The 15,902-nt window shown below is 35.0% G+C and overlaps 2 protein-coding genes across 6 annotated transcripts; both read left to right on the top strand.

Moving 5' to 3' along the window:
• Window positions 1-1,697: 1,697 nt before the first annotated feature.
• Window positions 1,698-11,549, top strand: LOC132302414 (uncharacterized). Of its 5 annotated transcripts, XM_059799255.1 has the most exons (8): window positions 1,698-1,774; window positions 1,886-2,209; window positions 2,543-2,589; window positions 7,747-7,903; window positions 7,994-8,195; window positions 9,797-9,926; window positions 10,503-10,679; window positions 10,771-11,549. In XM_059799255.1, exons 2-8 carry the CDS (start codon window positions 2,041-2,043, stop codon window positions 10,933-10,935), a joined length of 1,047 nt encoding a protein of 348 aa, XP_059655238.1. In that variant the 5' UTR covers window positions 1,698-1,774; window positions 1,886-2,040; the 3' UTR covers window positions 10,936-11,549. The 5 variants fall into 5 exon arrangements, with proteins under 5 accessions (XP_059655238.1, XP_059655241.1, XP_059655237.1 ...); XM_059799258.1 differs by lacking the exon at window positions 1,886-2,209; XM_059799254.1 differs by lacking the exon at window positions 1,698-1,774 and having other exon boundaries at window positions 1,792-2,209.
• A 109-nt stretch (window positions 11,550-11,658) lies between these two features.
• LOC132302416 (short-chain dehydrogenase reductase ATA1) lies at window positions 11,659-13,058 on the top strand. Its single transcript, XM_059799259.1, has 2 exons — window positions 11,659-11,774; window positions 11,885-13,058. The coding sequence occupies exons 1-2, from the start codon at window positions 11,716-11,718 to the stop codon at window positions 12,696-12,698; spliced, it is 873 nt and encodes a 290-aa protein (XP_059655242.1). The 5' UTR covers window positions 11,659-11,715; the 3' UTR covers window positions 12,699-13,058.
• The last annotated feature ends 2,844 nt before the right edge of the window (window positions 13,059-15,902 follow it).

Consider the following 15,902-nt stretch of genomic DNA (forward strand, 5'->3'; position numbering starts at 1 on the left):
GTTCAAAAAGATGCAATATTTGATGATAAAACTGTGGAGGCGCTAGTAGATGAAATATTTGAAGATGAGGATAATGATGTCCAGGTTAATGTGCGGCAGTCTCGGTCGTGACCAATGGATATTTTACGTGATCATATTAATACTATATGGAATACAATTCCATACCCTTGAAATTGCATTTAGATATTTATCATGTTTGGATAACTGTAATAACTACTTCATTTTAACTTTTTTTTTAGAATTTGGATAATTGTAATAACTACTTTATTTTAACTCTCTTTTACGATGTGGATAAATGTAATAACTTGTACCAACTATACATTACACATTTTACCACTTGTATATGTAATTATGTATGAGATACAGGGTGACGGGCCACCTTATGCATGTAAAAGGGGTCGAATGAATCTTTATACGACTGGAACTTCAAAAAATTATGGACGCACATTTTATAGATGTTCATCTTGGGGAATATGCAATCCTTTGCATTAATGATTTTTTATATGTATACCCAGGAATTTTTTTTTATTTATTTTTTTTATATGTACATGTTATTGTCACAGGGGCATTATAATAATATCCAAGTGTTTAATGTTTTAGTCACATGCTCGTTCATTTATATGTTTGGATGACATGCACCAACGTCTACAAGTGGGTGATCATATGGATCAAGAGTTGGAGGATGTAATTGCTGTTATGCAAGCTCAACAAAATAGGCAAAACTACATTATCTATGGTGGCTGTTCTTGTCTTACTATAACTATATTATTTATGTTATTGCTTATATTGTTGTTGTTGGTTATTGTGGCTGTTGACAAATGATGTAATATATTAATTCAATTTTACTTGGATACTTTATTGTGCCTCTTGACAAGTGTTGACAAGTGATGTAATATTTATGACACTCACTTCTATAATATCTTCAAACTCATGTAATGTATAATATGTTAAAAGTTTATTTCAATTCGATATTAAAACAATGTCTTATAGAATTGTCAAAACAATATCCAGTATTCATAAGTTTTACAATTTATAATATATTTTATTGGTTTTTATAGATTAGTTAAAAAATATTATAAACTAAAACTTTTACTTTATATTAAAAAACTAAAATAAACTATAAAAATAAAAATATTAAAAGTTATATCAATTGTATAATAAAATTTTACTTTATATTTAATAAGGTTATAAATAATGTATTGATGAAAACAAATTGAAAACACTCTTACCAAACGTATTTCATATTTTTGTTTCAATGATTTTGGCTACACTTTTACTATGCCAAACATGTTTTGTTCTCATATTTTTTAAAACGAAATATCTTGCCAAATAAGTTCTATCAGGTTTTTGTTCCAAAATTCTCACTGCAAATTTTCGTCGCTAAACATGTTTTGTTTTTATCTCAGAACACTCCATTACAAAATACTTGTTCTATTCTAAACTAAAACAAAACGCCTGATAACACAACGCATGCCAAACGTGCCTTTAGTAGTTCATGAACCATGAAGCTAAGATAAAGCTCAGATCCCATACTTTGAGCTACAATAAATTTGATTTATTTCCTCTACTCCACCTCCTTAAGAATGGTGTTCACAGACCAACTTTTGCAACTTATTTAAAAATTATATATCTATGCATGCTAATGTTGACCAACTAGAAATATATTTTAACTGCTATAAGACATGAAGCTTTGCTTATAGTCATGTCAACTAAAATCCTCACAAACAAGATGCAGTAGAACGAGAGCAGCATATCAAACAGGCCCTAACATAAGGTATGTGAAGGGCTGCAAATGTATATGTATATATTACTATATAATTTGAGTAGATTCATAATTGAATACACCTAGGTGGAGTGCTCTATGAAATTTTTATCTACCGGGCAGGGTTGAAGATGAGCCCATATATTTATTGAAAGTTCGGGCTTTGTTGAAAAGTGATACGGACCCAAGACCTTTTCTTTCTCTTCCAAGTTCCAATTAGGGTTTAACAGAGTGGGGTGTTGTATTCGAGTCCAAAACACAGAGAGAAAGGTAACGTGATGGCTGGTGAAAAAGAAGAAGTGAAGGTTATGGGAAGAGGAGGAGGAGAGCGAATGGCACCTTGGGAACAGCACTCAGCTGTGATAAGTATCCCTCGCTTCGATTACAACGCTCCCTCTTCCCTCCTCCATCACTCTCACTCTGGATTCCTCGTCACCTGCCCCATCAGTGAGAATTTCAGAATCTACATCTCTATAATTATATACACACACAAAAGAAACTGTATTTTCTTTTTTATTTCATTGTCATAGTTCGCTTCATCGTTAAAATCAGGTCTTTTTTCTTCAAAATTATGTCTCTGTGAACTGTTTCATTTTAATTCTTGTAATATGAATCTCATTTTTACAATATTCTTATGCATACTAATATACTATATTTCAGCACTCAAAACTGGGGATTGTGCCCTCTAGAGAATGATCTTTTATATTAATCCTAATGCATACATCTTTAGTTACTTGTTCAAGCTGGAAGCAGAGTTTGAAAACTTTCCTATTCTTTCAGAGAGGGAGAAAAGTGCCACAAAAGAAGCCATGTCCATCCTTGAAAAGGTTTTTTTTTTCCTTCACTTTAAAATCTTCATCTGTTGCTATTTTATATTTCTAAAAGCTGATTTGTGGTTTTCCTTGCAATGAATGGATCAAAAGGCACATTTTAAGAACCATAAAGACAAAAACGAATGCATCCTTGGACAATGTCTTTAATTCCTTGGAATGGAGGTCTTAGGCATTGGTTTCAAATGATACGCTAGTAACCATGTAGGACATTAAGGAACGCTCCCAATAGTTGAATAGCAGCAGTAAAAATGAGATCTTAGGGATGAATGTAGTAAGTTGTTTTTCTTTTCCTTATTTTGCGTTCCTTTTATGGTGGCTGAATGATTGGCCAAGTTATGGATTTTAGGATTTGTAGTCAGCACAAGAGAGAGTTGAGGTTTTGCTCCTATATGTAGGCAAGAAAAGGGAAGCTTGGGGGCCATTCTGGGTACTATGAACAAATATTTGAAAAATAATAGTGAATTACATGGGATTGTAATGTGTTAGGTTGGATGGTTGTGTTGAATAAATGAAGTAGGCTAGGGTTGTGCTTGTGGAATAGAATCTTACGAGCTACCAGGGAAAAAAAATCTTACGGGCTAGAAATTGTTTAAACGGATCTGGTTGCAGGATTCTAAAGGCACAGTAGTGTAGAAAATTGAAGAGAAGAGGAAGGAAAGTAGAAGAATACCATAGGCATCACAAAACGGTTGGAAAAACACTAGACTACTCCGAAGGACTTCAAAAACTGAAATTTAGCTTAGCTGATCTCATTAATTTGAAAGAGTACATAGATGTATGAAGGTTCTTATGTAATTCTGATTTAATAGGACTTGGACTGTTTATTTATAAATTAGATATTTTGATTAGCAAAACCCAATATAAACCTGCTAATTTTGCAAATAAGAATCTAATACCGTAATTTGACACAAATTTATGACCCATGGACCACTTTAAGCCAATATACTGCGAATCTAAAACTGATCAAAGTAACATGATTCTGAAAAATTGATAGATTTTAAATAACACTGAACCAGTAGCTAACCGACTTAAAGAGCATAAAAGACTTGACTATGTAATAGCCTCAAATGGGTTCCACCTTGATAACTGACCAATTTCCAGGATTTCTTTCTCTTTCTAGGGCTTGGGCTTCCAAAATGAAAAGCAGTTCCATGATGATTGATGCATTAGAACCCCCCCCACCCCCAAAAAAAAAAAAAAAAAAAAAAAATGATGAGCCAATGTACTTAATTTTGTATTTTCGGTTCATATTTTAATTTTCTTCTCCGGTACCAAGCATCTCATTCAAGATTGCATTGCATACAATCAAAGAGTCCGATTCGAACCACACATGATCTAGATTTGCTTGAGCAACCCACTCCAAAGCCTTTCTAAAGCAAACAGCTTCAGCTGATGTTGCATCCTTAGCTGGAAATTGCCCAAATACCATAATCTTCAAAATGGTACCTGAAGAATTGCGAAAGATAGCACCTCCACCCGCTACTTGTAAAGATGCATGGAAAGTTGCATCAACATCACATATAATCTCTCCCACCCCAGGAGGACACCAGCCAGAAGAAGAAAAAGAGGCAGGATTAAACCGTTGCACACCTAAATATTGTCTACCACCATATACTGGAGGGCCTCCGAGATATAGATCATAAAATTCCCAAAAACTGCTAATGGCCAGATTTAGCACCTTGCACTCATCCCACATATCATTTTTAAACACTAGGGAATTTCAACTCTTCCATATATACCAACAGCTTGAAGCCGCTAAACCCATTGTATCTGAAAATATTTGGTTTTAAATAAATGGAAGGCTAAACCTTGATTAATAACCTGAAAGTTCCAGCCATGCTTGGCCAGTAATGCGTCATTATCGTTCTCAAGACTTCTAAATCCCAGACCACCCTCTGCCTTGCCAGAACACAATTGCTCCCATCCAACCCAATTAATTCGACCCTCCTCATCCTTTGATCCCCACCAGAATCTACGAATAATTTTTGTTAGGGACATGATTAACTTTATTGGCAATATAAAACAAGGCATCATGTAGGTAGGCAAAACACTGAGAACATCTTTAAGGAGGACTCCCCTTCCCGCTTCAGAGAGAATGGATGATTTCCAAGATGCCAAGCGGGAGGTCACGACGTCACGTGTTGTAAAACAAACTGAAATACATCCCACTTCGATTGCCAATCAAAGCTGCATACCCAGGTACCTATCTCTCATGCCTTCTTCTTGAATTCCAAATAGCTGGCAACAGTTCCTCTTTCTATCATATGAAAGGTATTTCTAAAAAAAGATAAGAGGACTTAAGAGAAATTAATTTGTTGGCCAGATGCACATTCATATCTTCGAAGCGTGTTGCTCATTAACCCGATTTCAGTAGAAGAGGCATGGCAAAAAATTATAGAATCGTCAACAAAGAATAAATGAGAGATAGTTGGAGCATTATTGCAAATTTTTATACCAGAGATAATTTTATTTTGCTCAGCCACTTGCAATGACAAAGAGAGGGCTTCTGCACATAGAATGAATAAGTAAGGAGAGAGGCCTAGAAGGTTTTAAAAAACCCACAGGAGTTCCGTTGACGACCACTGAATAAGAAACAGATGAAAAGCAAGCAACCAATAACTTTATCCAGTGGGGCTGAAAACCCAAAACATGGCAATCATAAAAGGCCATTCAACACTATCATAGGCCTTTCCTTTTGTTCTTCAAATAATGAAGAATTGCATGAGTTGTATGAATATTATCCTTAATCTGATGCCCTGAAATAAAAGCGCTCAGGATCCACGCACAATATTAAACAAAAAAGGTTTTAAACGATTTATGAGCACCTTTGCAATAATTCGGTAAGAGGCATTACATAATGAGATTGGATGATTCTGAGACACTTGAGTAGGAACATCTACTTTAGGGATCATCACCAAGTTAGTATGATTCATACTATTTAACATAAGTCCAAAATGCATAAAACGCGTAACCGCTCCACCAATATCATCTTTAATTACATACCAGAATTTTTTATAAAAGAGGGGAGTCATACCATCCGGTCCCGGTGTATTCCTGGGTACATATAAAAAACTGCTGCTTTGATTTCTTCTTCAGTTGGTGGGCAGATCAAACTTTGGTTCATCTCTGGAGAAACTCTTTGGGGAACATTGCATAAAAACTAGTCAATACCAGATGGAGATTGAGACTGAAACAAAAAGTTGTGCAAGAATGTAGCTTGAATTGCATGCTCCCCTTCAATCCACTGATTCCACTGCCCAGTAGGATTTTCAATACTTGAATATGGTTTCTCCTTCTTCTTCTAATGGTCGAAGCATGGAAAAATTTAGAATTTTTGTCCCCATGCCTCAGCCACTGCACTCTGGACTTTTGATACCAATGTATCTCTTCCTCCCTCCATAGTGTATAAAGCTGCTTCTGTATTTCTCGAATTTGGTCAGGATTATAATCAGATGATGACTCTTTGAGACGTTGAAGATTACTTTCAGCTTCCAAGTATTCTTGCTCGCATTTTGCTGCTGAGACCGAGCCCAAATTATCAATTCTTTCTTGCAACCTTTTAGCTTTTCTGACCACCTGTACATCGTTGAACCACTAACTTGCGATCGCCAAACTTGCTGGACAATATCTTCACACTTCTCTTCCTCCACCCACTGTGCATCAAAATGAAATTGCCTTGCTTGCTTTGAAAAAGAAGGATAAAAAATTAACAAAAGTGCACAGTGATCGGCCCCGACCACCGTAAGATGAGATAGACGCGCAGAGGGAAAAGCAGAGTGCCAGTCTCGGTTGCCAGAGCTCTGTCCAGACGTTCCTGCACATTAGCCTTGCCATCACGTTGATTACACCATGTGAAAGGGTAACCGTCAAACCCAATGTCCGATAATTGGCAATCATCAATGAGACTCTTAAAGTTCCTCAAAACCCAGCAAGGCTTGGCCAATCCCCCTTTCTTTTCAGTTTCGCCATAACAGATCATTGAAATCTCCCAAAATAATCCTTATCAAAAAAAAATTAAAAAAAAAAAAAAAAAAAAATCCATTGCCTTTCCCACGTTGCTTTCCTTTGTTTTAGATACTCCCACTGAGAAGCTCTAACATGGTCCTCAGCACTTGCATAAAGAACAGTAAGCACCCACTGCCCAATCCCAGCTGTAAAACTATACAATAACCTGATAATCACATCGATCAATAACCTGACAAAGATGATCACCATACCAAAACAGAGCTATACCACCCGATCCTCCTTAGTTCAACACACCAACAAAAGTTCATTCCTAATTTACACTGTACCCTATTCATCTTTGCTATCTTTTTAGTTACATATTCTCCTTTAATGCATAGAACCAATTATTAAAAATTCGCTTCTTGTTGTACAAGTTTGATTAGTATATGACAACAAATTTATTACAAGACAAAGACAGTAACAGGTCCCTTTCCTTTTCTTTTTTTTTTCCTAGTTGGTACTCACACACACGCCTCCACTGAGGCTTGAACCCCTGACCTTCCTTTGGAAAGTAAGAGCTGGTACCGCTAGGCCACAGACCTGTTGGTAGGTCCCTTTCCTTTCTCAGTGCTAAGGACCGGTTATGTATATGATAGCAAGTTTCTTACATGGCAAAGACAGTAACATGTTCCTCTTTGTACACCTCTGGACTAACACTAGTTTTCCACCAGTTTTCCGTTGGATGAATTATGGTAGCAAGTCTGTTCAAGTGGTATGATCTTGTATAATGGAAACATTGCAAATTTAATTTCTTCGCTGTCTTTAAATGTTATATCTGCCAGTTTGGAACAGTAAATTGAAGTTATCCAGTAATCACCTGCCTGCCTTTCTGATCCTTGGGTTTTCTACTATTTGAAGAAATTGGGCATTGATTATTTTGTCTTAAATTCTCAACACATTTACAGGAAGGTTGGATTAAGGTTGATGTCTCTAAGACTTCATTTTACCCCCCAACCCACCCAAATTCCATAATTTGTATGGAAGAATGGAAGTTGGTTGTTATACTTTTTTTCTTTACTAACAATGGTTTTAATTTGCTACCACATTTGCATTTTGTTTTTGCGAGTTGAATTAAGGATCTTGTTTTAGTGAATGTTTTCTTGATATAAATGCTTATGGTCAATGGTCTTATGTGACTTTGTGCAGTTTATTGGGTTCTTTAATAGTGGCAGCTCTGAAGGTCTGGAAGTCTCTGATGCAAATGTTGCTGCTAAGAGAAGGAAGATATGCAAGGGGGAAATAGATGGAGAATTCGCTATTGGTGTAGAAAGTGAAAGTGTTACTCCTAACTCAGCAGACACTGGTAATAAATCGTGTTGCAGTTACTGTTGATTTTTAGTAAGGCTTCAGATTCAAAATTTTCTTGGAAATGAGTGATTTACCCTTCCTGTAGCAGGTAAAGCTTCTGAAGGTTCTTGTTTGTCCTCTGCAAAATCAGATACAAATGTGGAAAGAAATCCTATTCTCTCACTTGTTAAGCTGACAAAGAGCGGCTTGGTTTTTTTTACCTTCCCTATGAATTATTCTCCTGATGTTGTTGATATTTTGTCAAATATTATTCATTCTCTGGAATCTGGAAGTTTGAGTTTACCACTGTAAGTTGTTCACTTGCCGCCATTTCTTTAATATACTTTGTTCTCCCTGCATTCCTTTTCATTATAGTATTCTTATGTGTGAATGATCTTCTAAATCAAGGTATTCCAAAACTACATTTTTGAGATATGCAAGAATATTTATTATGAAGCAAAATGCTTTGTCCTTTATCTCATATTTGTTTGTCCTTGCTTTAAGTAAGTCGTACATGTCTATGTTGCAATAGTAGTGCTTCTACTGCATAGCTTGCAGTCCATGAAGTGGAGATTTGCATTGTTCTGGCTTCTATCTAAACTATGAGCACGACTGCATGAGCATACCCCATTCAAAAATATTTTTGTTTTTTTGCTACCATCTAAACTCAGAAGTTACTTTTTAGTTGGCCAATCTAGGCAGGAGAAATCACTAGATCAGCAAACTACCTGGATTAATTTTTCTACATGAATTGAAGATTTCTCCCTTGGTGATTCGATGCATTCCTGCCACATCAATGCTTCATAGCTCTTCTGCCAGTTGGTCTTTTTCTTTCAGATCAAATGATTTAGTGCTTTGCTATTTCAACTTCTATTGAGTTGCTTCTCTTTTATCATTGATTAGTGAGTGGTGAAAGCTTGGCTTTTTAAAGATACAAAATTCTGTATATGAAACCTTGTCCACGATATTAACAAGCCTTTGCATTTGGATTCCCTCTGGCAATCATATTCTTCTTTTTTAAAAGCATTCAAAAAAAAAAAAAAGGGGGCTGATCAAAAGATCTCTCTCTCTCTCTCTGCGTATATATATATATATATGTTTATGTATCTCATTTTCACTATCATCTCTCTTTCACAAGTGGTCTAAGCATAAAACTTATTACTAATCCTCAATCCCTCGCCTAATATTTTTTTTTTCCTTTTATATTGGAAGGCTAATGTGAATGTCATATTTATTGGTTTTTTATATTCTCATATCAACTACAATCTGAAAGTCTTTTTGTAAAGTCTTTTCCGAATAACCATGAAATTACTACAGTGTAAAAAGGAGCAGCGTATTTATTTCATATAGTTTATGACAGCCACCATGAACGTCCCTTAATTGTTTATCAAGGCATTCAAAGTGCTCTTCCCACCAAACTTTTTCCCTTTCATTTTCCTCTTCTTTTACCTTTCCCACTGTTCTCTGATACATTCCTCAAATATGTGTACTATTATTGCTTGTAAGTTCATAGGTATCCTTTACTGTGTAGGACACACTTTTTTTTTTTGTCAAAAAAGGATACCTCCATCTTCAAGTTTGTAATGATTTTACCTTTCCTTTTTAGTTTTGTGAAGTGTTAGTGCCCTATAGAAAACACAGATTTGGCAGACTTAATTGCCAACGATTAGTTGTCATATTATCTTGATCTAAGTCCCCTTTATATTTCATTACCTGCTTCCATTTCAGACCCTTACACACCTTATGTTCTACTACAACTCCTGTCACATATCAAGATAAGGGATCTGGCATATTACAATTTAACTTTTTCTATTTATGAAATTGAATTTTGTGGTTGAGTTTGTGGTGAATATAGTTGTCTTTAGCTGATCTTACTGAATTTCTAGTGAATGGCATTTCTTTGGTGCAGTTGGTGTCATCGCATATTCCCTGTCCAAGCTACTTGCTGTTTAAATGAGAAGGAACTTCGTCCAGTGGTGTCAAACCTTGTTCTTCAGTTTGTGAATAATAAACAAAACCAACTTGCACGGCCTATAAAGGTATGAGTTGATTTTGTTGTCACTGCAGACAGTTCATCATTTATATATACAGTATGCATGTGTAAAAATGGTTGAAGAGAGAGAATGTGGTAAGTTAGCATACAGGGATTGGTGAAACCTGTGGCTTATGGTGCATTTTCACATGTCTGGGTTTAATGGATATTACTCCTATTATCATCATGATAAGATAGTTAACACATTTTCTGTTGCCATGTCTATACTTGCTGTTAATTATAGGGATAAAGAGGGTATTGTGAAAAAATAGAAACAACCTGTACATGTACTGAAAGATCGTTTAAGCAAGCACGAGTTATTTTCTCATGTAATTTCATTTTTCTTTTTTCCTTTTTATTTTTTATTTTTTATTTTTTATTTCCAGATAGGTGACTCATATTAACGATTACTATTTTATGGAATTAGTCCAAATCTTTGCCGAAGTTTGCCACACTTTTTATATGGGTTGCAAGCAACAACAATCAGTACTATCTCTTTTTTCTTTTACAAGTGATAAGAGTTTGGTTTAGTGGTGGTGATATTTTGGCTACACTAGGATAACATTTTTGTATAACATTGTAGTTTGCAGTTGGGTATAACAGAAGAGGAATTGAGGAGACAGAGGTGAAGATTTCAAAAAATACTTCAGGAGATTCTGATGCATTCACTTTGTTAGACCGCAACAAATGCTTCAGCATTGTGGCTGCAGCCGTTAAAGATGCTGTATCAGATTCGGTAGTGGACCTGAAATCTCCAGAGGTACAAAGGACCCAAGCTACGACATAGTGATCTAACCATTTCCTTCTCCATCGTATTGTAGCATGTACTGATCATAATTGTAAATTTACAGCTTTCTGTTCTCGTTGAGCTGCTACCTATCTCTGGGGTACCCATTGGGTCGTTAGTGGTTGCCATCTCAGTTCTTCCGCACAACCTTGTTAGCACTAAGCCACGACTCTGCATTAAGGCATTGGTTTTCAATATGAAAGCAGGGAGTGAAAGGAAGATTAAATGATGGTTCTAAGGTCATAGATTGTTCTCTTTGCATAGAAGAGGACTCAAAATCAAATACCATCTGTTGCTATTTTCAGAAGCGGGTGGAGCTGTGCTTTTCAGCTTCTATGGGTTTCCCTGAAACCTTGTTGATCTTTAAATGAGGATGTGATCATAAATGGTGCTGAAAGATAATGGAGGTGCAATTGCATGATTGTAATTTCCCATGTGTCTGCCTCTGCCAGATTTGCCTTTTGGGTTGCAACTAATTTTGCCCGTTCACTGGATCCCAAATTGCCAATTGATTTGTAGTTTTGTAGCTTCTCTTTATGAGTTTACTTATCGTTTTGACCTTTTTCATTTGTTGGCTTGATTTGGGCTCGTGACAACCACAGAAAATTGAGCTCGCTTGAACTTGGTTTGTGAGTTCATAATATATATATGTCCGAGTGCTTAGAAGCCCTCAGCTAGTGTTTTAGAACAAGGATTTCAGTTTTAATAGCATTTTTTTTTTCTTTCTAAATTATAGGTGGAGAAGGCAATGTTTGTTGAGAATTAGATTGCCAATGATAAAATTGTAAAATTTAAGTACATTATCTATATATATATATATCTATTCATTCACCTAGTAGATAACTAGCAAACTCACAGTTTGAAAGTAGTTAAGATGAAGGAAATGAGAAAGGTGTGAATTAATACTTTTTTCTTTTTCACATTGTCTCTCCTCCATCATGGTATTGAACTCCATGTTTATATATAAGGCCGTTTACCTGCTAGCATTCTTAACTTGGGACCCGGCGACATGGAGCTAACTGGTGATGATAAGCACAACATGAATGCACAGATGTTATCGGCAAAAAGGTTAGTCATCCTACTGATCTGGCCCACGCATCTATAAGAAATCAAGTATAAATAAATATAACTCGTGTACACCCTCCAAGTTAGATTTAATTATTTTGCTATATACTTAGGTTGTTGGGGAAAGTAGCAGTCATAACTGGTGGTGCACGAGGGATTGGAGCAGCCACAGCAAAACTATTCGCGGAAAATGGGGCTCATGTCGTCGTTGCAGATATACTGGATGATCTGGGAGCCACTCTTGCTGATTCTATTGGAGGCCGCTACATACACTGCGATGTGGCCAAGGAATCGGATGTAGAATCAGCCGTGAAGCTTGCAGTAACATGGAAAGGCCATCTAGACATCATGTTCAACAATGCTGGCATTTCAGGTCATGAATCACGTAGCATAACCAATCTCAACATGGGCCACATGAAGGTCCTACTTGACATTAACCTCAACGGAATTGTACATGGAATAAAGCATGCTGCGCGAGCCATGATCCAGGGCGGCAGAAAAGGAAAAGGAGGCTCCATCATATGCACCTCAAGCTCAGCAGCCATTATGGGAGGCCTCGGATCTCACCCTTACACTCTGTCCAAAGAGGCTATTCTTGGAGTAGCGAGGAGCAGTGCGTGTGAGTTGGGGGTTCACGGGATTCGTGTGAACTGTGTTTCGCCTCATGGTGTCCCCTCGGAGATGCTAGTGAGCGCCTACCGGAGGTTCCTTGGAAAGAGGGATGTGAGCACTGAAGAAGTGAGTCGCATAGTGGGTGAAAGTGGGAGTCTGCTGCGTGGGAGGAGCGGAAGACTGGAAGATGTTGCGCAAGCTGTCCTGTTTCTAGCCAGTGATGAAGCTGGATTCATAACAGCACACAACCTTGTTGTTGATGGGGGCTATACTTCGGCTGCCACTCATATGAGTTTCATCTACCAAGGCCAATGAATCTGCAAATTAATCAAGAATCACATAAATACATAATACACTACTTCAGTACGCACCATTGGAAGTCATGAATTCAGAGCTGATCACTTATGTTAAGATGTTACACGCTTAGTTTGCAGACATCAATAAAATGGTTAATTACCACATTTTCTCTGTTATTAACTTCACAATCTTTATCAACTTGATTTTCAAATTAAGTTGTGTGCAAAATTAGAAAATGATGGTTTAGAAGAAAGTGAGTTTGGAAAGATGGTACATTTTTAGTTCAGTGTTAATCTCCGTGGGAGCAATTTCAATATTCAACCCTTTGGGGTTTTAATAAAATCAAGAAGGAAAAGGGGAAAAAAAAGAAGAAGAAAGAAAATAGATTTTGAAAAGTCAGGGTCTGTTGCTAATATTTTCTTTGCATTATTTCTATTTTCTACATGATTATGATTATGACCTAAGTCACATAGAGCGAGAGCGGGAGTTAAAGCAGGAGCGCAAGAGCGGCATATTCCAAAAAATCTTAGAACGGGAGCGCCACTAGAGCGTCGCAGTATAAATATATAAAATATTAATTTATAATAGTAAATATATGTTTTAAATAAATTTCATGCAAATAAAAAGACAAAATAGTGAATAAAATATGAGTCTATTACAACCAATATAAAGCTTTATAAAAATGCATAAATTAACAAACATGACTATCTTTATAAAAATAAAAACATAATAGTGAATAGGGTATAATAGAAAAAGCAATGTTCAAAAACATTGTCTTTTATACATTTAACCTGCTTTAAACTCTCAAGATGACAATCATTGTCTTTGAAATAGCAATGTTCAAAAGCATATGAAAAGTATATGAAATAGCAAAAAGAATATGAAATGATGGAACGAGAATAAGACTATAAGAGTAAATCAAGAGTCAATTATTAGTGAAAGAAGTTCAAGAATCACAAACCCAACACTTAATAGCAGAGAGAAAATTGAGAAATCACAATCAGAATATGAAAAGTTATTCATTTATTTATTTCTTTACTAATAAATAAGTATTATTAAATATTAAGTATATTGTTACATTTGATTTTTACCTATAAAGGACAGAGTTTACTTAATTAAATTAAATTAATTAATTTTTGACATAATTAACCTTATTTGGCTATTTAAGTTGGGGGTAAAATCGAAATTTCTCAAGATTCATACTAAATTTGTGAATTTATTATCAGAAGTAGTCGAATTCTTGAACAAAATACGCGATTTTACCTTACACAATTCGTCGAATTAATCTTTAAAAATCAGCGAATTCTTAAATTGAATTCGCGAATTTAAAAACATAAGAGCGTGAATTTTTGGCGAATTCGTTCTCAAAACGCTAATTCGCGTGCGGAGCGATGGAGCGCCAATGGTTTGAGCGAATTATGTGATTTAGATTATGACAGAATTACAATTTCTACATGGTAAGACCATGGCTGACTAAATAGAAGAAATATCTAACATAAATATTTCAATAATGACTCCATTAATGATGTTTTCATTCCACAAGTGATTACTGATTAACAAGTGTTAACCGATTTCTTTCCATGCATGATAATTTCTCAATAAGTTGATGTTAAGCAACATTTTCTATAGTTAGTGGAATAAATATTGATCATAGCAATCGAACTTCAACAAGATACAAATAAGGAAATATAAATTTTGAGAATATAATACGAAGAAATAAAAAAAAAAAAAAAAAAAAAAAAATTGAGTTAAAGCTTTGACAAATTTTTTATTTATTTATTTTTTTGTGTGAAAGATAAAGGTAAATTTATTAAAATAGAAAATTTACAATAGAGAAAATTCAGAATGTTCTTTCACGGTTCTAGCCAAAGAGAGAAAATTTAGGTTTTTTCGGAAGGTAAAAAATTCAGGGACACTTAGCAACACGAAGTAACCAATTCACTTTATATAAATAGTACTAAGTGGTGAATCAAAACCTATTACCTACGTGAAAACCCATATAGGCATATCATTTCAGATTGTTCAAAAAATCAAAACCCATATCTTTCAGTTTCCATCGCCCGCTATTTCAGTTCAGGTTCGCCGTTCGCAAGCTTCAACCGTTGTCTCTCAACTCTCAAGCTTACCCCCCCCCCCCCCCCCCCCTCTCTCTCTCCAACTGCTAACTTGTATATATGGGTTTTGTTTTAAATTTTTTTTTTTTAAAATCAACTAATCAATGTCTTTTATTCTTGTTTGTTTTGCAAACTAAATCCTATTTGGTGCAATTTTTTATGATCTTTTTTATATAATATATATATTTTTTACAATTAAAAGTAACAAAATTTGCATTGCATTTTGAGGTAATCACTGGTAATCTACATTTTATTTCAGCAAAACAAAATTTATTTTATTTTATTTCTATAACTTCTATTTTTGGTTTTTTTTTTTTTTTTTTTTTTTTTTTTTTTTTTTTTGTGTCAATTAAATTTGAATTTGGGCATGAAAAAAGAAAAAAGAAAAAAAAGAAAAGAATCTAAATTGGATTAGAGATTGAATCTGAAATAATTTTTATCAACATGCCAAGCTTTTTGAAGATGGAAATCTTTTTAGAACTACAAAAAAAAAAAGAAAAAAAAAAAAAAACCAAAAATCATAACAAGAACTTTGACAAGCAAAAGTAGTTAATATAGGGTAAAGCTCTAAAGTTACTTCTTGAAAATTAAAAAACTTACAAAAAGCATGCTTTTGAGTGAATTCCATACTGTTGGAAGGGGCTTGCCATGAACTACCTCACTCTGCTTCCTAGTAGATTCTCAAATAGAATGAGTAAATTGGTCAAAAGAAGAGATAGGGTACTGAGTGGTGAATTGTTCAGAAATAAATTGGTAATTTTTTTATTTATTAATTACCCAAATAGGATTTTCTATGCCTTAATCAGTCTAAAGAAACATTGTTAGTTAATTAAAATTGAATTAAACAACCGTTGATTTTGGTTGATATATTTTGATTTAGCCCACTTCATTGAGAAATCCTGGATGTTTTGTGATGAGCGCTGAAAAGTGCGTATTTAAACCCTTTAACCTTAGGCATTTTAGTACCTTTATCTATCTTACTTTACCATTTTAGATTGATTTCGTATTATTTCCATTTTCAGGCACTTATCCCGAAAATAACTTATCCCGAAAATAAGCTAACTCAGCCAAATAAGAGCAGAAATGAAGCAATTCTGGGATGAATCAA

The sequence above is a fragment of the Cornus florida genome, unplaced genomic scaffold (genome assembly GCF_030987335.1).
Source record: "Cornus florida cultivar Cherokee Brave unplaced genomic scaffold, ASM3098733v1 CherokeeBrave_3.0.0_Hap2_Chr04, whole genome shotgun sequence".
Taxonomy (NCBI): Eukaryota; Viridiplantae; Streptophyta; class Magnoliopsida; order Cornales; family Cornaceae; genus Cornus; species Cornus florida.